At 34.6% G+C, this 25,788-nt stretch overlaps 1 protein-coding gene across 2 annotated transcripts in view; it reads right to left on the reverse strand.

The window, feature by feature from the left end:
• Positions 1-25,788, reverse strand: part of LOC110022500 (casein kinase I-like) — a 26,857-nt gene continuing 1,069 nt past the window's right edge. Inside the window, exons 3-15 of one of the 2 annotated variants that reach the window (XR_002293790.1) lie at positions 21,741-21,810; positions 21,232-21,380; positions 20,795-20,890; positions 20,647-20,717; positions 17,517-17,578; positions 17,094-17,157; positions 16,765-16,849; positions 16,564-16,690; positions 16,379-16,461; positions 16,239-16,302; positions 8,341-8,483; positions 8,093-8,167; positions 590-676 (exon numbers count right to left, since the gene is read on the reverse strand). Coding sequence is in view for 1 of the 2 variants with exons in the window: in XM_020721471.1 (XP_020577130.1) it covers positions 419-676; positions 8,341-8,483; positions 16,239-16,302; positions 16,379-16,461; positions 16,564-16,690; positions 16,765-16,849; positions 17,094-17,157; positions 17,517-17,578; positions 20,647-20,717; positions 20,795-20,890; positions 21,232-21,380; positions 21,741-21,810 (1,272 nt within the window). In the remaining variant the exon portion in view is untranslated. Of the gene's footprint in view, positions 677-8,092; positions 8,168-8,340; positions 8,484-16,238; positions 16,303-16,378; positions 16,462-16,563; positions 16,691-16,764; positions 16,850-17,093; positions 17,158-17,516; positions 17,579-20,646; positions 20,718-20,794; positions 20,891-21,231; positions 21,381-21,740; positions 21,811-25,788 lie in introns of both variants that reach the window. The other variant, XM_020721471.1, reaches the window with a different exon arrangement.

Genomic DNA, 25,788 nt, shown 5'->3' on the forward strand with positions numbered 1-25,788 from the left:
AAATAATCAGTCTAAATTGATCCCACAATATAAAAGATATTACATAATCATACCAAGCTTTATTGTTTCACTACATATGTTAGCACTATTTATACACAATGACCTGCTTTCTAGATTTGAGAATTCAAATTGGTTCCATTACAAAGTAAAAGGCTCATAACAACCAAAATAAGCAGCCAGCAAATCTATCTAAAATGGCATTATGGCAGTAAAACAAGTGAGAAAAATCTTACCTTGCTGATAGCGCCATTGCCAGGCCTTCCTTCAAACAGAGCATAATACTCGTAAGTCCTCACCGCTCCTTCTGCAGTTCCATTTCGTCATTCTCGGTTCTTATCGGACGAAAAATCAGAGAGAGAGAAAGACAGTTAATCTTCAACAATATCCCAAATTCAGGTTGCAGGACCTGCAAGAAGTCTTAGTAGTGCACTCTCTCGTCACCAGCAAAATTGAGACCTTCGATGCCTTTAATGGCGGACTCGTAGGTCGTAGGCTCAACAGAACGGAGGGGAGGACTTCTCGGAGGGCCAGAAACTTTGCGGAAAGTTTGAGGGCTCGAATCAGAGGTAAATATTCGTTTTGGGATTGTTTCGCTGCATCCCAACACATCTCCTCTGCTGGAGATAGCAGCAGGTCTTGAAGAACCGCTCGGCCTTGCCAAAGAGGTTGAATATAACTGCATAAATGGTGAAGTCTACTTACTGTTTTGGTAAATAGATAGATGCAACAAACACGCGGATATAAATTGTACGGAAGATTTACATACATACCAATCAATTCTTACGTGTTTACATAGCTAACCCCTAAACTTCAATCTCTACATATGTGCCCCCTTAACGAGGCATGAAAAGTTGTATTTCATTTATTTTTAAGGATAAAACGATGGTATTTTTTATATGATATGAAAGATTTGAGTGTAAAATATAAAATGTAAAATTTAGACGCTAGATACGTAAATAGAACAGAATTAGGTGGTATATAAGCAAATGACCCAACTTGTAAAAAATTTACAATAAATGTTGCTGGGAACGAGGGAAGACTTGTTTGAATCAATGAGAAAGAAATGAATAGAAAATAACATTAAGAAATTTATTTAAATTCGTTCGATTGATGGCACTGTAGATTTCATTATGATTTTAGTGAGTTTAATAGCTCTAATTTCTTAGATAACTTAAAATTGGCACCCCCTTTCTGTATAAGGGGAAAAGTTAGATTTAGCTCAACAAATGTGTACATCAGCCTTGATATAATACTTAGATGATAACAGGAACGAGAAAGGAAAATCAACAAGTCATAACTTGTATTGTTTCTCAGGGCATTTACATACTTATCACACAATTCTTATGTATTTACGTATCAAACATCTAAACTTTCATATAGAATTATAACACTCAAAATTTTATCACATAAAAAAAACCTCAATCATTAACCTTTTAAAAGCATAATACACCTCTTCTTGCATATATTTATGACACCAAAATATCAAGTCTAAACATCAAACTTTAGGTGTTAGACATGTAAACATCAAACCAGATCAAAATTCTCTAGTGTATGAATAAAAGATTGGTTTTTTCTTGTGAGTGATTGAATCAAATAGCTCAGGCACTGCAAGGCCAGATATTTAGCAGTTATGACAGTTCAACTTTATTATAAAGAGCACTAGAGCTGCAAACAAACCGAATCGAGCAAAGCAGGAGCTAGTTTCACTCAAGATGTTTAATAAAAATCTAATCAAGATTGGTCGTTCAAGCTTCTGGGATACTGTTCAGGTTTGATTTACTTAAATTCATTATTGTTTAAGCTCAACTTGAACTCGGCTCAATACAAGCCTGCATGCCCCACATGCCGATCACAATGCTCAAATTGGTTTATTTTAACTTTCCATTTAAATAAAAGTTATATTATATCTCTTCTTGATTTGGAAGTAAAAGAATAAAATTATATATATATATATATATATATATATATTTCAGCTTTAACGTGAAAGTGGAAGGAGTGTATGTATATACTGGTTTTTTTAATATATGTATTCATATTTTTTTTTAATTATTTTTGTTTTAATTAATATGAACTTCAAGTGAAGATTTTAAGATGAAGGGTTGTAAAATAAAGAAGAGATCGTTGGGATTGTAAAGATTGTAAGGTCATTCCAAGCGAGAATTTAAGTTTCCAACATTGCTTATTAGTTCTAGATTTTAAGATGAAGGGTTGTAAAATAAAGAAAACAAAGACTTATCATCGTAGAATTATATGAGGAAACCTAAAAGACACAAATAAAATCATTTTTATGAGTAAAATTCAAGATTCAAAATTTGGCATGTTCATGAAGAAGCAAATGTTATGTGGGATAAAGTAACAAACACTATTAAACAAGTAGCACAAGTTGTGCTTGGAGAATCAAAAGAAAAAGGTTTTATAAATCAAAATAGTTGGTAGTGAAATAATAATGTGTAAGAAAAGATAAAATCTAAGAAATTATGTTATAAAAATTGGTTTAAATGTAAAAACTTAGAGAACTAAGAAAAATATCAAACGGCCCGCAGGGAGTCTAAAAGAACAATCTGTGACGCTATAAATTTTGCTTTTAATGATCTTTATAATAGATTAGATACTAAGAACGGTGAATAATATGTGTAAACTAGCCAAACAAAGATAAAAAAAAAGTAAAGATTTGACTCAAGTAAAGTGTATAAAGATGAAAATCAAAAAGTACTTTTCTTAGAAAAAGTATTCAACATAGGTGGGTGATTTTGATAAACTTTTTAATGAAGTTTCTGAAAATATGATCGACCTTAGTAACTTTAATATCGTGAATAATAATAAAATGTTTCATTCTTACCGTCACATTAGTAAAAAAGAAGTTGATGAAGCTTTAAAGAAAACCAAGGGTGGAAAGTCTGTAGAACCTTATGATATCCCAATTGAAGTGTAGAAATATTTAGGAGATTTGGGAGTTTCTTGGCTTACTACTTTAATATTATTTTAAAAATTAAAAAGATGCCTGAGGAGTGGAGGAAGAGTATTTTGATCCCAATTTTTAAGAATTAAGGGGATGCACAAGAGTGTGTAAATTATAGAGGAATTAAGTTGATGTGTCATATTTTAAAGTTATGAGAGAGAGTAATTGAATATAGGTTAAGACGCATTAAGAAAATTTCTCATGATCAATTTGGATTTATGTCGGGCAGGTCTACTATGGAAGCTATACATTTATTGACATTTATTATGGAGAAGTTCAGAGATAATAAGGAGAATCTACATTTGATTTTTATTGATTTAGAAAAAGTTTACAATAAGGTATTTAGAAAAAGTTTACAAAAGTTTACAATAAGGTTTCAAGAGATATCCTTTGGAGAGTTCTTGAGAAGAAAGGTGTTGATATGACTTATATTCCAGTCATTACTAGAGTTGTTATTTGTGTTCAAACAGGAGGATTGACCAAATATTTTCCTATTTCTGTTGGATTACATCAGGGATCCGCTTTAAGCCCATATCTTTTTGCTTTAGTTATGGATGGTCTTACTGGACATCTACAGGAGGAAGAGGATGTACCTTGGTGTATGCTTTTTGCTGATGATATTCTTCTCGTGGATAAAACGAGAGAAAAAGCCCAGGAAAAAACTTGAAATATGGAGGTCTATATTGGAGTCTAAAGGCCTTCATTTAAGTAGAACTAAAACTGAATACATGGAATGTAATTTTAGTAGTAGTAACTCTACTAACAAAAGTGTGATTTTGGGTGATCAAATTATTAAAAGGTGTGAACGATTTAGATATTTTAGGTCCGTTGTTCAACGAAATGGTGATATAGATGGGGATGTTAATAGTAGAATTCAAGTTGGTTGGTTGAAGTGGAGGAATGCTTCGGGTCTTTTGTGTGATAGAAAAGTATCGCTTAGACTGAAAGGAAAATTTTATAAGACGGTGGTGAGACCTGCAATGCTCTATGGCGCTGAATGTTGGTCTTTAAAAGAGAAGCATAATAATAAGTTAAGTGTTGCCGAGATGAGAATGATTAGGTGGATGAGTGGCTTTACACTTAGAGACAGAATGCGAATGAATATATCCGTGATAGGGTTGGTGTAGCTCCTGTGACGGACAAAATTAGAAAAGCCGTCTTAGATGGTTTGGTCACATTAAACGTCGACCATCTGATGATCCGATTAGGAAAGTAGATGTTTTAGATTCGACTTGTGTTAAGAAAGGCAGAGGTAGACTTCGAAAGACTTGAGCTTATTGTATAAAAAAAAATCTTAATTTACTAGAACTAAATGAAAATATGACACTAAATAGGACGCAATGGAGAAAAAAGATTCATGTAGCCCACCCCACATAGTGAGATTAAGGGTGCGTTTGGGAGGGCGTTTTTGTTGCGGTGGCGTTTTGAAAACGCTACGCGTTTGGAAAACACTTGCTAGATGCATTTTACAAAATAGAGTTTTCAATTTACTATTACACGCGGATCGAGGGGTCATACCCGTGATTTGCGTTTCATCGTTCAGAAAGACTCTCACTGCCCCTGGTCTCGTCGTTCCTTTGCCCTAATTTCGCAAGCAGGTCTCGCACCCCTCGTCGCTCCTCTCCCCGCAAGTAGCTCTCGTTTGTATCTCCCCTTCGTAGAACCCTAATAGAAGTCCCTGAAGGTATTTTTGTATCCATCGTATCTCCTTCCATTTCTTTTTCGATGTCCACGGTTATCTTCTCAGAATGTTAATCGAGTCCTGATTTCCTTTGTCTTCCTCTGTTATTTCCTTGTCCTGATTTATATATTACACCATACTGCACTTCTTTGCAAATGAATCTGGTTTCCTTCATCTTCCTCGCCGAAGTAGCACGATGGTTTGGAATTTTTTTTTTAATCAAGCAGACTATTGACTATTATAATCAAGCAGACTATTATTGATGGATCTGATGTTTCTGGTTATGGATCTGATGTTATTTCTGGTTATGGATCTAATATTTGGTACTTGTATTGTGTAATACTTATGGTTCTTTGCGTTGATACTATTATTTAGAGGTGTTGTGGACTTCCTGCAGTGATATTCTTTGATCATTATGAGGTATGGAAAGAAAATATTGACTCAAAATTGGAGACAGTTTTTAGAAGTTAAATAAGAGTAATTTACAAAACTGGAAGCAGAATGCATATTTTTTGCAAAGCAGTCAGAAAGCTGCTTCAAACAGAACCTCATCAAGACCACTGATAGAAAAGATTGTTATCATCAAGAATGGATATGTTAACACATAACAACTATGCATCCATTGCCTGAAATAGAGTATCCCCCGACCATCTATAACACGTATGGTATGTATGTAATTTTTTTAAAAAAACTATTGCCTAAAAAAGGCTCTCAACTATCTATGATGCAGTTGTCAAACATCAAATCTCTCGTATGTAATACATAGATAATAATTGAATAGCATGTATATAAATTTTTCTAAATTTTGATGGATGACACTGCATCTATTGCCTGAAGAGAGGTTCCCATAGCCATGCTTATAATAGCTTAACATCAAAACTCTCTCATTCACATCATTAATAGCTATATCAGTTTTGAAAATATTTGTACTTCATTTTGAGGATTCTTGAGATGCAGTTGAATAGCTTCAAATGCAATATTAGTTTTGTGGCCAAATTTCACATGTAATGCAAGGAATATATACGGATAATTCGTTTGGGCTATTTTCTGAGTCGGTATTGGGCTATTTCCAAATCTAATATTGTTAGAATTCTTTCAAATTATTTATTTTTGAAAATATTTGTACTTCATTTTGGAAAACATACATGACAAGAATTTCTATTTTATCTAAGGTTATGTTTTTTTCTTCAAGTGTTGTTTTATTATACTATCAATATGAGTGCATTATTTTATCCATTTTTTTAGTAGTCTCATTATGTCTAAAAACAAAGAATGAGCTACATCAGCAATGTGGGACAAGGAAGTTACCAACATTTTTTTGCAATATCTATATTAATGAGATTGAACTTGAAGATAGACTGACAACCTACTTTAACAAAGAACGATGACAGAATATTTCCATTAAGTTTAAAGAATTGACAGGACGAGCTTACGTTATATTGAAATTCAAGAACAAGTGGGATTAACTAAAGAAAGATTGAAAGTTACGGAAAGAACTTAAACGGGGATCGACGAGATTGGGTTGGGATCCTGTCAAAGCATACCGTAGACGCTTCAAAGGAATGGTAAACTGAAAAATTAGAGATGGCAGCTTGGATGTTCCTCTCATTGCAGCTTGGATGACCCATCTTCTTTTAGGGGAACCGCCGCTTCTACTACACAATAGTTGGCACCATCCTTATATTTTTTATCTTATAGGAGTTAGTTTGCTCGTAAATGCAGTTTCCTATGTGTTTCTATGAAAGGACATGTCAGATATGAATGCTTATCAATGTTTTCTCTTTTTTTAGGCTTTTTAAGCAAGATAAATATATTATTGAATAGTGAATTGCTTTATGAATGAAATTGAAAAGTTAATAATCATAAATCAGTTAGATATAGCAGTTGTAGAACATTTCAGTAACTGATGACCATTCACTCATATTAGCAGGATATAGAGGGTGATCGAGCATAGTTTTTGTCAAATTTGCAGAATGAATTTTGTTCCATTGTTAAGCGATATATGAAAGAATCTGATAAAGTAGAATCAAATGGGGTGCTAGTACCTGTTCCTTTGATTTTGCTTCCTTCTCCAAAATGCACTGCAATTAACGAAAATTATTCTAGTGTTGATTTGTTGGAATCTCTTTTGTTCTATTGTGCATGTTTGTTGGATATAAATTTCATTCTTACATCTAGAATGAAGCCTGTTGGGTACATGGCTGCCATATATTACATAATGTGTTGCAGCTGTGTTGTGCTGGCTTCTCATAGTGTTGAAATTGGTTGGCTTCTCCATATTTCGGTAAGTATATTTTCAATATTTCCTCAAATTTTTTTACTGATTTATTCTCTTTTTATTAACTGCAAAACGATGAGTTTCAGCTATTCAAGGAAGCCCGGGCAAGTGATGTGTCGGTGCGGGCTACCGACCTTGCTACTCACGTCACGTCAGTCACATAACTACGAAAGTCAATTTTACAAGTGCCAGCGGTGGACAAAAGGACAAGAGGATTGCACTCTCTTCAGGTGGGCCGACAGTACGCCTCTTTCTATGAAATCCCAACTGGACACTGTTGCTCGAAGTTCGTCGATATCACAATTTCAGAACACCGCTCTTAGTTCTAGTGTTTCCATTTCTACGGTATCCCAGTCGGACAAGTTTGTTTTGGGTTATGGAGTGTCAGAGCCGGGCAGCATGGGCATGATATGCTGCTACATTTTAAAGTCAACATTATAATTTTTTTCCTTGTAATTTTAACATGTTATCTTTTCTTTTTTTGTATCATTATAGTACATATTAGTGTTAATTTGTATTTCATTTTTGTTTAGGTAACTGTGTTTCTGTGATATAATTTGAAATGTTTAAGTGATATAAATATTTTGCATTTTCATGTCTTAACATTTGAACTTAAATTTTAAGAATATTTTGTATTTTCATGTTCTTCAATCTTCACATTTATCTCACGTTTATTATTGCATTAATGAAGTTTGATAAATTTGTAAAAAAATCTACAAATAAGCTGTTTACAAAACGCACAAACCAAACAAACATACAATTTATCCGGATCAGCTGCTTGTCACCAGATTATCACGATAAACAGTTTATCAGGATAAGCAAGATAAGCTGCAGCAGCCCCAAACAGAACCTAAGGCTTTGTTGTTTTTCAAGTGAACTGATTACTGCCAATAATATAAAAATAATAATTCATTTTAAATAAATTTTAAATCATATTTATTTAAATTAAGTTATAATTTTTATTTTATTTATTTAGTATTTTTAAACAAGTCAAAATTGAGCTTTCATCAAGCATATTTACTAACTTGTTCACAAACTTCAACCGATAGTATTGTTCAAGTTCATAAATGAAACCAGACGCAAGGTATTTAAGCTTGTTCATTTAATATTTGAATATTAAGAAAAAGTTCAAACATGCTCAATTACATAATTAAACGATCACAAATGAGCTTACAAGCGAGACGAATCACGAGCAGCATGTCAAACGGTCGATTCATTTGCATTAACAGCTCTAATGAGCACAAGTAAACTGAACAGAAGAATAACAACTTTTTCAGTAAAAGCATAGAAATGTGTCTCCAGCAAATTTTCTGGAATTGCTGGAATTAGCCAGTTAACAATTACGGGAAAGATTTCAAAATAGGAACATGGCAACTATATGATTTAGATTTTCATTGGCAGGAAGGAGAGAAGAAAACTCACTGTGGTTTCTTTAGTGACAGCGGAAGAATTTGGCAGGGGCTTTTTTTGCTTCGATACGGCTCCCAGATTTGGCGGTCCAGAAGCTCTCCGCCTCGAAGGGTCTATCGCAGACCAGCTGCTTCCTTTAACTTCTTCGCCGCCACCTAATCATTACATGGGGGCATGAGGGCTCTCCATCGTAAAATCAGCCAAAGGTAAGAAATTTTTTTGGTTTACTCAGTTTCACAAGTTGCAACATGCAAGAATAGAATAAAAATAAAGGAAATTTACATACGTACCACATAATTCTTATGTATTTACATATCTAACACCGAAAGTTTGATATTTACACTTCTAATGCGGTGTCACAATACCTACGCATGAAAAGGTGTATTTTATATATAAAAAAGTAATGATGTTGTATTTTTGATGTGATGTTAAAGATTCGAGTGATATGCATGCAAATATAAATGTTTAGGTGTTGGGTATGTAAATAGATAAGAATTGTGTGGCAAGTATGTAAATGCCCCTAAAAATAAGCTAAAAATTTATGTAATTTCATGGCAAAAAAATCAAAGAAAAATTTTGTAACATGATATCATAATAAAGAAGTGGCCAAGATAGGTGTAAAAGCTCTTAAATATGGCTTGACAAAAGACCAATATAAGTTACATGCGTTGCATTTGTCTTAGGGCCCATTTGATGCCGCGTTTTTCGCACAGTGCGGCCCGCGGTATTCTTTTAAAATTTTGTTAAACGCGGCCACGGGTTCGACCCCGCGGCCCGCATTTCTCCTCTATTGACAGCAGACATTTTACCCCGTGGTATCGCTCTCCCGTGGATCGCAAGCTCCGGTGGCAAGACATTTTTACGGCTGCCTATTTTCGGTTGCGAGCGGCTATTCTAGTGACCATTACATTCTTCTCTCTCACCCGCTCTTTCCTTCCGCTCGAATTTTGGTGGTTTGTCCACTCTCTGTTCTGTGTGGTGGAGGCAGTCCTTCGGATTGGTAGATAACTTTGGTTGGTGGTTATTCCATTGAGGTGTGTATTCTCTCATCCCCTCTCCCTTTTCTTCTTTAGCTCTGTTTGGTGGTTGTGATATGATCGGTTATATGTGGTTTTGATGGTTTGTGTTGCATCTAAACGGGTTTTGGTTTATGCATTCAATGTAATGTTGTTTGGATTGGTGCTTTGCGGTGATCTTTGGATTTTTGGTGATTTCCTTGTAAGCAATGCTTCAGGTCCCCTGTATATGGTCTGTTCAATTTCTTTTGGTACTTAAGCTGTGGGGAATTTGAATATCTTTATGAACTTTGATATTTCAATGTGAAATTTGAAAATTGGATGAAATTTGGTGTTATATTTGTTAATAACAATAATTCGAGTGCTTTGTAGGTGTTGTGTATAGGCTGGGAAAATGAATTTTGAATTTTAATGGAAATTTCAAGTTGGATTTGTATGTTGTTATTTCTAATTTCACAGGAATTTCAATAAAAAAACCGGCGTGTGGTGTGGAGGTTGTGGTGTGATGTGTTGTGGTATATTGGTGTGCGGCATTGGAGTTTGTAGTGTGGTGTGTGGATGTGTTGGTGTGGTGGTATTGGGTGGTTGAGTGGTGTGGAAGTAATGGTGTGGATGTGCTGGTGTGGTGTGGAGGTGGTGGTGTGGTGTGAGTTGTGTTGTGTGGAGGTGGTGTGTAATGTGATGAGAAGGTGGTGTGATTTATGGATGTGTTGGGCGTCTGGTTTGGAGTTTGTGGTGTGCTGTGCGGATGTGGTGTGGATGTGTTGGGTGGTTGTGTAGTGTGGAGGTGGTGGTTTTGGGATGTGTTGGTGGTGTGTGGAGTTGGTGGCAGTGTAAGAGTTGTGTGGTGTGGGGTGATTGTGTGATGAGGTGGTGGTCTGGTTTGTGGATGTGTTCGTGTGTGGTTTGGAGTTTGTCGTGTGGTGTTGGGTGGATGTGTGGCGTGGAGGTGGGGGTGTGTGGTTGTATTGGTGTGGTGTGGACGTGGTAGTGTAGTAGAGTTGTGTGGTGTCGAAGAGTTGTGGTGTAGGAGAGTTGTGTGAAGGTTGTGGTGTAGGATGATTGTGTGATGAGGAGGTGGTGGTGTGATTTGTAGTTTGTGGTGTGGTGTGTGGATGTGTTGGTGTGGTTGTGTAGGGTGGTTCAAGGTGTGGAGGTGGTGGTGTGTGTGGATGTGGATGTGGTGTGGAGGACAAAATTTTCCATACGTTGTCTGCATAGAGAGCACCATGCGCACAACGACTGCAATTCTCCCATTGCGACAGAAAAAAAACAGCCTCCACGATCAGGCGTATCGCGGCAGTTGTCAGCACAGTGTTCTCCATGCAGACAGCGTATGGAAAAATTTCTTGATGTGAAGGTGGTAGTGTGGTGTGTGTGGATGTGTTGGTGTGGAGGTCATGGAGATAATATTATGGCATTACGATTTTTCTTTATTTTGCGATATTGTGGCATTCATATTTATGTTAATTATTTTTTTTTCATCCTATTAATACAATGATCAAGTTCAAAGCAAAAGGCTCACTTGCAATGAGAAACAAAGAAACAAAAAAATATTTTGCGACACTTGTCTTGAGAAGATCAATCTGAGAAAAATACCTACAACCTATTTCAATAAGAAATGATGACAAAATATTATCAAAAAATTCAAGAAAAACACAGATAGAACGTACGATAAGATGCAATTAAAAAACAAGTGAAATCGGCTCAATCGGAATTGAAAAATCTGAAAGGAATTGAAATGAGAGTCAACGGGCTTGGGATGGGATCCAGTGAAACAAATGATTGATGCTTCTGAGGAGTGATGGGCAGAAATGCTTGCAATAAACATATCTGAAATTTTCCCTAATCTAATCAATTTTTATTTTGTTTTTAAATTGAACTAGATGATATATGAATTTTAGGTGGTGTTTGCTGCGAAAAAATTTTAATTCAGTGGAATCGATCCTGAGTTGGAGAAGTTGGATCGCATGTTTGCGGGTGTCGTGACAACGAGCAAAAAATGCAAGTGACCCCAGTGAGACCGGATTTGGTAGCACAACAAAAAATTTGGAAGCCAACCAATCTGGTGATTCCATCGAAGGCCCCAACTCATACCTTCATGAGCTCAAGTCCACAAGTCGTTGTAAGCGTCCGTGGGTTGAGAATAAAAAAAATGTGAGTTGCTTTCCTTAGAAGCAAGATATCACAATTGGTGGCTACATGTAGCAATGAACCTAGCATAGCTCAAGCAAGTTCTATTGACTGGTTCTGCAAATTTTGAATGCAACGCTAAAAATTTATGACTTGTCGCTGTACATGTTTTCAATGGAGTTGCTTGAAAATTCGACCCAGAGAGAATTTTTCATTAAGATGTCCGATGACCATAGAGTGACGTACTTACGATATTTCTATGAGCACTTTGCGTGAGACATTTATTAGTTTATTGTTTTTTATTTTATTTTTGATATTTCAACTTCTTATGACATGTCTTATATGATTATTCATTGATACTTATATGTTTATTGTGTTGTTCGTAACTAATGTCCTAAAACATGCTAAATTTCCTTTATATTTTGCACTTACTTATGGATGAAATTGTACTATAAAGAAAAGTAGTTTTGTATTTTACTTGCAGGTACAACATGTAGGAAATATAGAGCGAAGCAGGGCTAAAATGGAGCAAAGCGGAGGCAAAATGAAACATATTGGAACCAGCAAACTGGCGCATAGGCGTCAGCCTTTTGGCGCTAACGCGCTCAAACGAACCTCCTTGACGCCAGTTTACTGAGCGCTTAGGCGTCAAAACCCAGCCAGGCAACCTGAGAAGATGGTACCTAGACGCCACAGTCTGAGTGTCAAGGCGCTGGTACCTATCAGAACGGCCCCCGCAGTTATTCAGCACAATGAGGGGAGTTATTTGACAGATTTTAACACTTAGAGAAGAGACCCTTGGCCATTAGGAAGCCTTGGGAAGGCAGAGAAGTCGTAGGTAGATAGAGGGTTTGGTATTTTTCACTATTCTTAAGAGATTGGTGAGGAATTTTGAGAGAAATCTGTAAGTGGATCATTTCAGCATTGCAGGGAGCACTTAGATATATTGTTGAAGGGACTTTTCATCTCTTTAAAGAGGAGAATAACTAATTATCCTGTAACCATTTATCTTGTACTTGTTGTAAGCACATATTTAGTAGATTTGCTTTGTTAAATGAAGAGAAATTCTATGGTGTTTTTCATGATTTGTGAATAAATTTTCTTTACTTTTCTCTTATGATGATAAATAGGAACTATAGGATGTGTAGAATGCTTTTAGAATTGGTTTTTAATATCAATGTGATGAGTATTCTTCTATATTTCATTTACTTTTCGTATTGATCATATGAATTGTTAAAATTTATTATGATCCATTAGAACTCAGGAGAACAGTGGAAAAACAACTAGAGTATTTACATTGCTCTATATAGGCTATAAAGAAAGTATACAATAGGCAATGCAAATAGATATAAAAATATGCTTTGATAAGTTCAATCTAGGGTTTAAGAAATTAAAACTAGGTTAACCAAACTTCTTTACGCGCTCGGATGAGGGTAAACGAAATATATGGTCATATTTGTCACTAGAAACAATAATAATTCATAATATATGATCCTACAATCCACTTATGCAATAACAAGAGAAATGTAGCTTTTATATCTTGATATCAAATGAACCAATTGATGTAGTTAGGTTTAGCTTTAGACTCAGTGTTGTAAGTTAGTAGATGTTAGAAAAACCACCTTAATCAACATTCCAAGTTAAGACTTATAAGTAGTAGACTAGAACTTTTCTTAAAGGAGTCATTACCTCGTTTTTTGTGAGATCAACAATCCGGACTCAATAGAGTCCTATATTACTGAAACGATACATATTCTTGTGTGAGAAATCCCACTATGAAATAAAATCTAATTTTAAGGATTCAAACAAGTGAGAAAGCGGATCAAGTTTTCTGGTGTCATTACCAAGACTTTAATTATTGTGATAAATGTTGGGGTGGATCAATAATCTTATATGATTGTAGCTAATTCATTGATGATTTTGTGTTAGTCAGTACAATACTGATCTACATGGATGCAACCAGAGAAATACGCAGAAGAAGAGTTGTAGTTATCGTATTCTTAATGTACGAAATATTATAACTTGTACATAGAGCACACCACTTGCATAAAATCTTCATATGTTGGGACAAATAGTTTGGGGAGTTGTTTCCGGGCCACCCTACAAGATTTAACAATATATTTCGCATGACATAGGCAGTATTCAACGATCTGTTGGCAGAATTACACAGAAATCAAGAACTTCATGGCTCTCCCAGGATGACATCACGAAAAGTGTTAGTGAGAACTCCCTACATATTATCGCAAAATGCATCAATGCGAGAAACAATAAAGCAATTTCAACACTCTTCTGAAATAATTTGCAAATATTTCTCAATGGAGTTGAATGCACTTATAAGTTTTTCTGTATAAGTCATAAAACAACAGATCTTACGTTCGAACGAACCCTCCATAGAGATTTCACACAATGTGCAGCACATGTCATTTTTTAAAGCAATTTCTTCAATTTATTACATTAAATTTTCAAATAAAAAACGTTATCACGTAACTCTTCGTTATCTTTCTAGAATTGTTTCGGAGCAATCGATGGAACACGATGCACGTGTTCCAAATAATGAGAAGATCGCATTCATCGGTGGTATGCGACTTCAACATGTGTTTCACCTTTATCAAGACCAGTTGAGAGGGCAGTGCACATGACTGTCAAATTTTCAAAGCCGCGACACGGAATAACAAGTACAACTTCTCACATCCACCTACAGTTATGCTTAAGATTGAGCTACTCTCCTGACTCATTTTTCCCGCAATACTAACAATGTAAATCATATCAGGTAAATATTATTTGATTGATGTTGAATCATTGTTGCAGCGAGGGTATCACAAACCCTGTCCTAATATGAAATATCATATACATCACTTTGAGCAAACTAGCAATGTAACGTGGGGCAGAAAAGAAATGTTCAATAAAAGACATTCCTCCTTAACCAGTGTCATTGAGAGAACTTTTGGTATTTGAAAGACGAAATGGGTTATACTTCGCGGGATCATCTTACCGTTTCCCAAACATGTGAAGATTGTGATTACCATGATGACTCTCCACAATTCAATCAGCGACATTATTCCTGCAACGACATTAGCTTCTGTAGGGAGAATGAAAACCATGATCGTCTCCGTCGAGGCATTTAAGTACCATTTTAGACATTCTTTGTCACAACATGAGAATGATGCTCCTGACCTGTACTAAAAACATAGAAGGTGCAAGCAATATGACAGTTGAGTGAACAAATTACGGATGCGATAGTGGGAGGATGATTTGAGTATTTAGTATAATATTAATTGTAATGATTGTTGAAGTGATTTATTTTTTTGTATTTTTATTTTATATAGTTAATGTTTATTTCATTTCCTTCTTTATTTGATATTGATTGTTTGGGTTTTTTACGTTGTTTGTAAGTGTTTTTTTTTTCATTTGCATTTCTTTTATTTTTCTTTTGGCGGGTTTGAAAGATCCATGATGAGAAGTTTGACCTTATGAGTTCTTTTGGATGGTATGTTAGTCGTTATTGGTTAATGTAACGGGTGAAATCCTAATGAAGGCAACCAAGTTTCTTTCGTCTTTTCGATGTTGTGGTTTTTAAGTTTCTTCTGGGTGAACTTTTTTTATGATATGCATATGCGACACACAAGCTTGGAATTACACAGGTTAAATGCAACCAAAAACCTTTTTTATAAGGTTCGTTGTCTTCTTGATTTGTATATTGAATTCTCTCAGATTTAACGTTTTCCAAAAGTGTAATTAATTACTTTTTTTTTGTCAATTTCTACTTGTGTTATATCTATTGGATTGTTTTTAAAGCATTAAAAAAGATAAGCTCAAGAATTTATGGTATCTCCCGAGGATTGTCGTGTCGCTGTGGACTTCAGTGTTCTCTGTTGACTTCACGTCAGCCACATAGCTACTAGAGACAATTCTACAGGTGCCCGCAGAAAATCACTAAAAATTGTGACTTTTTTCGGCGGGCAAATTGGCTTGGAAGATTTCACCACATGAAAAGTATCCCTGAAGGACGGCTTTGCTCGTAACATATGTCGCTGCATTTTTAAAAATAATATTATCATATTATTAAATATTATTTTAATAATCTTTTATTAATTATTGTAATCATAATACTTAATGTTAAATGAAGTGTGTATCTTATTTTTTGTACAGTTATGAGAGGAATTTTTGCTTATAAATAATCAAATATATTGATATGATAGTTCTGTTGTAAATAAAATTATTATATAAGGGCATAATAGTCATTTGTCCAAAAACAAGTTCAACACAGTTGTTTTCAGACTGCAAAAAACAAACCAACTAACTTTTCCGCAGTAGCTTCCTATAGTAGTTGTTGCATAAAAACTTATTAATAAGTTGCAACTACCCCAAACAGACTTTAAGAGAAAATCTAAGCGCTTTTCTACTGAAAAAAAAAATGATTATGATATTTGGACAATTTTTTTCCTAAAATCAATATATGTGATATTCAATTCCACAGCCAACCAAAAAATCAAAGGGGCATTTACTTGCATACCACATACTTATGTATTTGCATGTCTAACACCCATACTTAACCTTATACCACCCAAATCTTTCACATCACATCAAAAAATATTATCATCTTAACTTTTAAAAAGTGAAATACACATTTTTATGCATAGATAAGATGGATGAATGTAAAAATTAAAGTTTTGGTGTTAGACAAGTAAATACATGGGAATTGAGTGGTATGTAAATCTTCCAAAATTAAAAGGTGAAGCATAATTTCACCATGCCAATTACCTAGTTGCCTATTAGTATTACTAGCAGTTGGTGGCAAATCGGAGCTCCGCCCAGCACTTGGGCCCTAGAAAGGATGGAAATAAAAATTTTTAGTTCAATTTAAAAAGAAAATTGAAAAAAAATTAATGTTTTATGCTTACTATGGCCCGAGGAGGAGCAATAGTAACATTTGCCTGTTGATATTTCAAAATGGTCCAATCAAAAATATAATCGAACTGAAACCCTGCAACCACAATGGTCTGGGTTAATCCAAAATATGCCAATCAAACAAGGGCATTTCATCAAAATGCCAACTTCAAATAGCATACGGATCTAAAAAAAATACCTTCACGAATAAAAAGATCTCGAAATAATCTTTTTAGATAAGCATAATCAGGCTTGTCATCAAAGCGAAGTGATCGACAGTAGTGAAAGTACGATGCAAACTCTGATGGATATCCCTTACATAATGCCTGAAAGAATATATTGTTCAAGTAAATCACATCATTAACAAAAGAAAATTTGTTTAATATAAGCAAAATCTTACCTCAACTGATGTTGATACTTTTTTTTCACTGATTCTTTCATACTTTTGTTTTTTCGTACCTGCTTTGAGACCCTGCCAGGGTAAGCTGACAGCAAACAAAAGGATTCAAATGAGACAACAAAATATGAAAGGAACATCTAAATACATGCCACATAATTCTTATTTTAAAATGGTGATATTTTTTGTGTGATATGAAATATTTGGGTGGTATACATGTAAAAAATAAAATTTAGGTGTTATATATATACATAGGGATTGGGTTGCATGTATGCAAATGCTCCCAAAATTAAAAAAAAAAAGGGCCTTACTGTTCAAGAAGCAAAACATACCTTCCCCTTAGAAAATACATAAGAACAAACCCAAGAGATTCCAAATCATCCCTTCTGCTTTGCTCTAGTGGTCCAACAGTACAGCATATAAAAATTGCGTCATATCAGAACTTTAAGAAAAAATGCTAAGAAATAAGCAACCAAAAAAAAAATACATAGCAGATTAATGAGATGTGAGATTTTACATGCATGCCGTCCAATTCCTATGTATTTTTATGCATTTTACATTTATACCACCCAATGTTTCATTTCACATTAAAAATACCACCATTTTAATTTTTATAAAGTGAAATACACCTTCTCATGCAAAGGCAAGGTGGTATGACTGTAAAAAATTGAGTTTAGGTGTTAAATATGTAAGTACATAGGAATTGAGTATTATGTATGTAAATCTTCCTATTTTAAAAAGGTTGAACACCATACCTATGCCAAGATGAGTGTTCATGCTTGCGTATCTTGCTGTTCCTGTCAAGTTCTTATTCTCTCTGCAATTTATCCAAAGAAAAGAAAGTATGGAATGAAAACAATTAACAAAGGTTGGGAATAAGATTAAAACATATAATATGAGGGGTTGTGCGAAGCATATTGACCATCAAATAGTATTTATATGTATCATGAACATCATCAAGTTCTGTAAACAATCAAGTTCGTGGATATTAAGGAAAATTTTAGGTGTCAAATGAAATTTTAAGTTATTAAAAAACGCATGTGATGTGCTTAGCATCAGAAAAGGATGTGACTTGACCAAAAAGTAATCAATATAGGCAAGATTAGAGCATATAAACATTAAGTATATAACATTATAACATTTCATATTTGGTTATTGAGATATATATAAAGATATTAAAAATGAAGCATCTAGGTGTATGCTCTACACATTTGTTACATACGAGAGATCTCTTTTAAAGAATGTAAGAAATTAGACTGATGACATTAGGTAATTGGATTCATATTAGCAAAAAAGTGAAAAAAGGCAAAGAACTTTAAGGGACAGGAAATTAAAATTTATTAATTAAATCTTTCTTGGAAAGATTTAGTTATACTTTGGTAGTGCTCTTGGATATATTGAACAAAACAAATGATGATATATAAGTATTGGGAATAGGCAAAACAAGATCACACGATTGATGGACACGTCATATCATTAATGCGGACCTAAAAATGATTTTCTTGTGGAGATTACAACTGTAATTGCTCTGATGAAACAAAAAGATAATGCTCTCCTCATAACCAAAAACATAACACAATCGAAGATAAAATAAAGATTTCAAAACACTCTTAAGAATAATGAACAATTATTGGGTCTATTGCTAATCAACGACTAAATTTGCGAAGCGTGTTTCCTTCGTAAAACAAAATCAGGATCCACTAATTAACAATGAAGATTTAACTTCTACAGTAAAAGTTAAAATTTTTAATAAGCATATTTCAACTAAGACCATCACAGTCAGAAAGAAAATAAAATTATGACAAACAATTATGGTATAAATGAATATTAGTTTCCTTTTCACAACATAAAAGCATTAGTACTTAAATTGACTTAACCTCACAGTTTCAAAGGCATGTAATTGTACATTCAAAAAGGGTCATTGTCAAGTTAAATTCTTAGAAGTATAATTCTAAGATTGAAACAATCATCTGACAATAACTACAAAATTAAATGCTTTGAAAACAGCCATGAGGATGAAATTTTTTCTTTTCTGATAAAAGAGGTTTAATTTTTTTTTTTTTTATCAACTTTAGTGCCGCTAATCACCGTATCATTATTTTTATGGGCATTAACATACAAAGAACACCATTCTTATGTATTTACATATCTCACACCTAAAGTTTCAAATTTACATACATAGCACTTAAATCTTTAATATCACATCAAAAATAGCACTATTACCACTTTTTAAAAGTGAAATACACCCTTTCATGCATAAATTTAAAGCACCAAAGTGCTTTGCAAATATGAAAGTTTAGGGGTGAGAAATGTAAATACAAAAGAAATGTGTGTAGTGATGTGAATTTCCCTTATTTTATCATCAATTTTATATCTTCTTTGATGGTGATGCTACCCTTAAATATAGAAATTAATTGAAGAAAATTATGACCATTCGATTAGATATAAATGACAAGTTACAATTTTATGACACATGAATATTACTTTAAAAAAAGCAACCAAGTGAAACAAAGTATCCATGTAGAAGAATGTGCAGGTAGGCAAAGAGTTTGAAAACCTAATTATTTTAAGCCATTTATAAACTTTCAAAAGATTCTATTGTAGTTAGTTATTGAAGAAAAAAGTAATGTCAAGTGTACAGCAAATTTGTTGAGAATCAAAGATCATATAAAAGGCCAACTCAAATCAGAAATTACAAACTTAATTGCGTCTTCATTAGTGCAATGCAAAAATAGTGGCTTCCTATAAATAATTTGGTTTTAGACAACCACTAGCAATCACCATCATAGTGCTCATTATCTTATCCCAATTATTGTAAGCCTTTATGAATTCTCATTGTTTAATATTTCCTATTGAGTGCGCACTGAGGAGTTAAATGCTTATGCACAAATCTTTTCTCATGTCCATATCACATTTCGTATTTTTCTACCCATAAATTGGAACTTTATCTACTTATCTTCTGAATGTATTTTATAAACTTAGTTTTGCATGCCCAAAACAGCTTACTATATTATCTTCAATAAAAAATTTTCTTCCTCGCCTCTAGATATAATCATTCCTCTCATCTTTCATAACATATATCTTAATATTCATATTTTAGGTGTGCTTAATTTAGCTATTAATGACTGGTTAATTCCAATACCTATTGTGTAGTTATTTAGAGAAAATTTTCAGCTTTGAACACCCAATCTTAACTCTATAAATTATATCCAAATCTATAACTCCATTCTTCTAAGTATCACTTGGGCTTTAGCAATATTTCCTAATGATTATAAGGAATTTTTTGTCTATGAAGTATCAAAATCTTATATATTTACACTACACCAAACTACTTCCACTTATGATAATACCATGCAAATCTCAAAGTGAACAACAAAATCCCCACTTCAGTTTTTTACTTTCATGGCATCGTCCTTAATTTGACCATGACACATACAAATATATGAGTTTGCAAGTTCATTTTTTAGGAATAGGTGTAAAATATGTAAAGAAGATTTGGCTGACATTGTCATAATTCTTCCTAATTGTTAAAATCACGGCCACTAAACTCTTATATCATATACTCAATCATTATTAAACTACTCCCGGCCATTTATCTTCTAACAAATTTCTCCATTGTTCTAATTTTCAAGCTTTTTCCACAAATATCTTACCAATTAGAATAGTTATCAGCGAAGTCATAAATAATAGAAGCATGACACATGCCAGCCTAGGCAATTATCATTCAGCTGAAATGATCAAACAGATTATTAAAATAATAAAAAACAGTATAGACAAAGACCGACAACCAACACATGCAAAAAATTAAATAATGCAAATGAAACTCACAAAAGAAAAAATAAAGAGAAATAATTTTTTTGTGATAATCCGTTTAACATGATTCACCTGTATGGAATGTGTTGGTGAGTTGAAGTGTCCCTGTACTTCTTTGCAAGGCCAAAATCAATGATATAAACCTACAAAAATAACTATTAGAACTAATTTATCACTATAATGGATCCAATGCTGACAAAATTCTAGTTTGGAGATGAACCTGATTTGCTCTTCTGCCCAAACCCATAACAAAATTATCTGGCTTGATATCTCGATGCAAAAAAGATTTAGAATGAACAAATTCAACTCGGTTGATCTGACAAAACAATATACAAAAATAGCCTGAACAAATTATAGTAAAAAGTTAACAGCAACTATAAAATACTAGGGAAATTTACATAACTTACACGCAATTCTTATGTATTTACATATCTCATATCTAAACTTTCATATTTACATACATAACAGTTTGGTGCTTTAAACCTATACATGAAAATGTGTATTCCACTTTAAAAAATGATAATAGTGTTATTTTTTATGAGATATTAAAGATTTAAGTGCTATGAGTGTAAATATGAAAGTTAGAAGTGACATGTGTAAATAGATAAGAATTATGCGTTATGTATGCAAAATGCCCTACAATAGTAAAGCCCGTACCATCTGGTCTGCAAGCATCAAAACCGTTTTTAAAGATAACTTTCTACTACAAAAGTTAAAAAGATCTTCAAGACTTGGCCCAAGTAAATCCATCACCAGCACATTATATTCACCTTCAACACCAAACCATTTCACATTGGATATTCCAGCTGCAATATCAAAAAGATGGAAAATGTACAAGATGTTAAAATGATAGCATATAAAGGATATTGAAAAAAAGGGGCATTTTTATACTGCCACTCAACTTCTATGTAATTACATATCTAACACCTAAATTTTACTTTTTTATATTTATATCACCTAGATCTTTCATACCACATAAAAAAGTACTGCTATTATAACTTTTAAAAAGTGAAATAAACATTTTGATGCATAGATAAGGTGGCTTATATGCAAAAATTAAAGTTTAGGTGTTAGATATGTGAATACATAAGAATTGAGGGGTATGCATGTAAATTTTCCAAAAAAAAAAAACAATATAGATATAAAAAGGAAACAAAATCAATTACTTCCTCCTTGCAGGATCCTGTATAGCTTTGATTCATATAGCAATTGAGGATGTGATGTTTTAACATTTTCCTGGAACAGCCAAAAAGTTCCGTCAACAAAAAGAAAAAAAAAAAGTTAAGATAGTAAATGATATTCGTGAAAGTAAAAGAGAAGTATCACAGAGAATAGCATGACATAAATGACCAAGCATCTTCAGCAAAGAAAATGCCAGCCAATGATGAAGTTATTAAAGTTTTATCCATACATATGCCATAAGCCTCCAGAGATTCCAGCAATTTAAAGGGCATTTACATACATACCGCACAATTCTTATGTATTTACATATCTAACAACAAAACATTAATATACTAGTATACCTAGTATACCACTCAATTTTTTAACACCACGTTAAAAATACCACCATCGCTACTTTTTTTAAAAGTGAGATACATTTTAATGCATAGATTTAGGACATCAAAGTGTTATAAGTGTTGATGTGTGACGAAAGGTCCACGGTGACAGAGTGCTTATTTAGTGTGTTAGTTTTATATGAAACTCCATCACACAGTCAGATAAAAAAAGATAAGAGAGAGACACATCAATTTTTAAGTGGAAACCCCTGGAAAAGGGGGAAAATAACGAGATCTGACATAGTTGAAAAAATTCACTATGAATTGTGAGTAAACAGATCCACTATTCTCCTAAATTAGGGAAGACGGAGTTACAAAGTTGATCATTCTAAATGTACAGGAGTAGTTCATTGATAATAGTTGTGATTTGGTTGTAAAAAAAATAGCTCTCGGTGATAGTAGGCTGCAAGAGCTTAAATTAATTGCTACGGAGGTAGTAATTTGTCAAGAATGTTGGACGGCTATAATATCGGTTAATCATATAGCCCGTAGTTGAAAGTCATGATAGCAGATGCTTCGAGAACATCGGTTGACCACAGAGGCCGTAGTAGGAGGCTGCAAAAGCTGTGAGCCACCTAAGTCATAGTAGTGAGTTGGGATGACATCCGTAGACTATAAAGGCAAGAGTCGGGAGCCGCTCTAGTTGTGAGCCACGTAGTTGTAATTGTCGCATAGGACATAGCAGAGAGCTAAGATGACATTTGTTGGCCGCAATGGCAAGAATTGGCAGCTGCACGAGCTATGAGCCACGTAGGTTACAGTTGGTTACATAGGTCGTATGGATGAGCTGTGCTGACGATTGTAGACCGCAAAAAACGATCCATAGATGCACAAGTTTTGAGTCATGTAAGTCATAGTTAGTCACATATGTTGTAGTGATAGCTACAACAGCGTTCATAGGACACAGACTAAAATCGGAATTGGAATAAGTTGTGGCCACATAGGTTACAGTGGTGAGCTGCAATGATGTTCATAGGCCGCAAGGGCCAACGTCGGGAACTGCACGAGTTGTGCACCAAATATATTGTAGTTGGTTACACAAGCCGCAGTGGTAAGTTGTGGTAACGTTTGTAGGCCGCAGATGCCATAATTGGGGGCTATATGAGTTGTGAACCACGTAAGTCATAGTTATTCATATGGGGTAGTAATGGTGAATTGTGATAACTTTTGTAGTCTGCAGGAATCGGAGTCAGAAACCGCACGAGCTGTGAGCCATGAAAATCCTAGTTGGTCATGTAGGCCTTAATAGTGAGTTGTGATTACATTTAAAGGTCATAGAGGACGAAGTCTAAGCACGAGTTGTGAGTCATGTAGTTTGCAATTGTCATTTAGAATGTAACAGTGAGTTGTGATAACGTTCGTAGGCCGCAGAGACCAGTCGAGAGTTGCATGAGATGTGAATCAAGAAGGTTGTAGACTTGTAGTCGGTCATGTAGATCGTAACAGTGAGCTACGATGACGTTCGTGGGCTGCAGAGACTGAAGTTGAGAGTTGTACGAGCTGTAGATCACATAAAGTTATAGTTGTTCACGTATGTTGTATTGGTAAGTTGTGATGACATTCATTGGCTACAGAAACCGGAGTTGGGAACTACATGGGTTGTGAACCATATAAGTGGTAATTAGTAACATAGATCATAGTGGTTAGCTGCAAGAAAAGTGCTTTAAGAACCCAGATAAAGTCATTGTCTTCGATGTGCATTATTTCACCGTTATTGGGAGGCGTCATTGCACCGTCGGTGGGTGTGTTATATTGCAGGATGTCTCGTTGCTCTGCAATTAAGACTCCGCACCACATGTTGTGATTTAGAAAGTGGTTTCATCCCGATGAGTCAAAGGTGGTCGACGGTAGTTACACCATCTACTAAGTGTGTTACTGCATGATCTTTGGAGCACGTTGTTGGGTTGTTTTTGTGGGGGCGTCGTTACACCAGCTTCAGGGTATACAATGGCATTGTATACAGAGTACATCGTTGCACTATCTTCGGAGTGTGTCGTTGTACCGTCATCAGGGTGTGTTTTTATGTTGTTTTCGAAAAGCGTCGTTGTATATGGGGTGCATTGCTACATCGTCATCGGGGAGCGTCACTACATTGCATTTGGGTATGTTGTTACACTAACTTCGGTGGGCGTTGTCACACTATATGTAGGGTGCGTTATTATATCATTATCGGGGTGAGTTGTTGCACCGTAGTCAGGGTGTGTTGTTATGCTGCATTCGGAAAGCATTGTTGCATTATATGTAGGATGTGTTGTTAAACCGTCATCAGAGAGTATCATCGCATCGTATTTGAGGGAGTGTCATTATCGAGGTGTGTTGTTGCATCGTCTTAGCGATGCATCATTGCACAATGTATTGGGCAACATATTACTTCGTCGCGTGATTTACTGTTCCACAACGTATGTTGGGATTATGAGTTAGTCAAAGAAAGTGGCTACTGGAGTCAGGAGTTGCACGATGTATTGAAAGTGACTAGTGGGCAGTGATTGAAATTTGTCGAAAGTGACGATCAAAGCTGGTCGGAGCCAGTGACGACCAGAGTTAGTCAAAGGAAGTAGCTACTGGAGGCGGAGGCTTTTGGATGCAAAGGCTACCAAAGGTAGAGGTTGTCAGAGACAACAACCATTGTAGTTGATCAAGTCAATGGCGGCAGATGCATAGGTAGTGGCGACTGTCAGAGGCGACGGCAACCAGAGTTGGCTGGGTTTAGTAGTGGCAGCTACCTGAGTTGGCCCTGAGTTGGCCAATGCCGCCGGTGAAGTTAGTCAGAGTTGGATGTGACGATTGCTTGGGTAGGAGGTAATTATCTGGTCTACAGGGCATAAGAGATGTTGGATTTTAGCCCCTCCAAGCTTTTGTCTATGTGTGAATCAAGGTCTAGCTCTCATTTCAAGAGAGAGTAGGGTTCTATTCATAGAGTTCAAGTTGCAAATAATGAATAAATCTGAACTACTCTGATTTGACGGTTTGGGGAAACTCCCTCCATTGGATGGTATTTTGTGGATATTAAGTATCTTAATAATACTAGAATTGAGTGATTTTTAGCACTTTGGATCTTCTTGTTGAGACGCAAGATTCGAATATAAACATGGTATATTTAGAATATGTTTGGCCTTCAAATTGTGCATTCAATGCTTTCAAAAGTTATTTAACAACTTGATTTGAGATTGATTTGAATCGAATTTGACCAATTTTGAAATCATTGGGTCCGTCTCGTAGAGCCGATCAGTTCGACTGTAAGTTTACTTAAACCAGAGTTTTAGATGACCTTCAATCGAAGTTTTAAATGTTCCTTGCTAAAATATTTTCTCGAAATTCATGTCGTTACTCGAGATTCATGCTGGATGATAAAAATTCATTGATGGCGTGTCAAGTGTAAATATCAAATTTTATGTGTTAGATATTAAAATATATAAGAATTATGAGGTATTGTATGTAAATTGGTCATAATATCAACAGGTAGAATGAGTAAGGATGACTAATGTATCGAAAAAACAAGAAAAGATATATTAATTCATCAACTTCAAATAAAAAAATATATATATGAAAGACAGAATTTACATTGTTCAATGTCAAGCAATGAACTACCGAATCCAATAGACAAAGAATGGTGTCTTAAAATTGTGAAAATCTTTATATATATATATATATATGTATA

This window comes from Phalaenopsis equestris, unplaced genomic scaffold (assembly GCF_001263595.1).
Source record: "Phalaenopsis equestris unplaced genomic scaffold, ASM126359v1 Scaffold000002, whole genome shotgun sequence".
NCBI classification, from domain to species: Eukaryota; Viridiplantae; Streptophyta; class Magnoliopsida; order Asparagales; family Orchidaceae; genus Phalaenopsis; species Phalaenopsis equestris.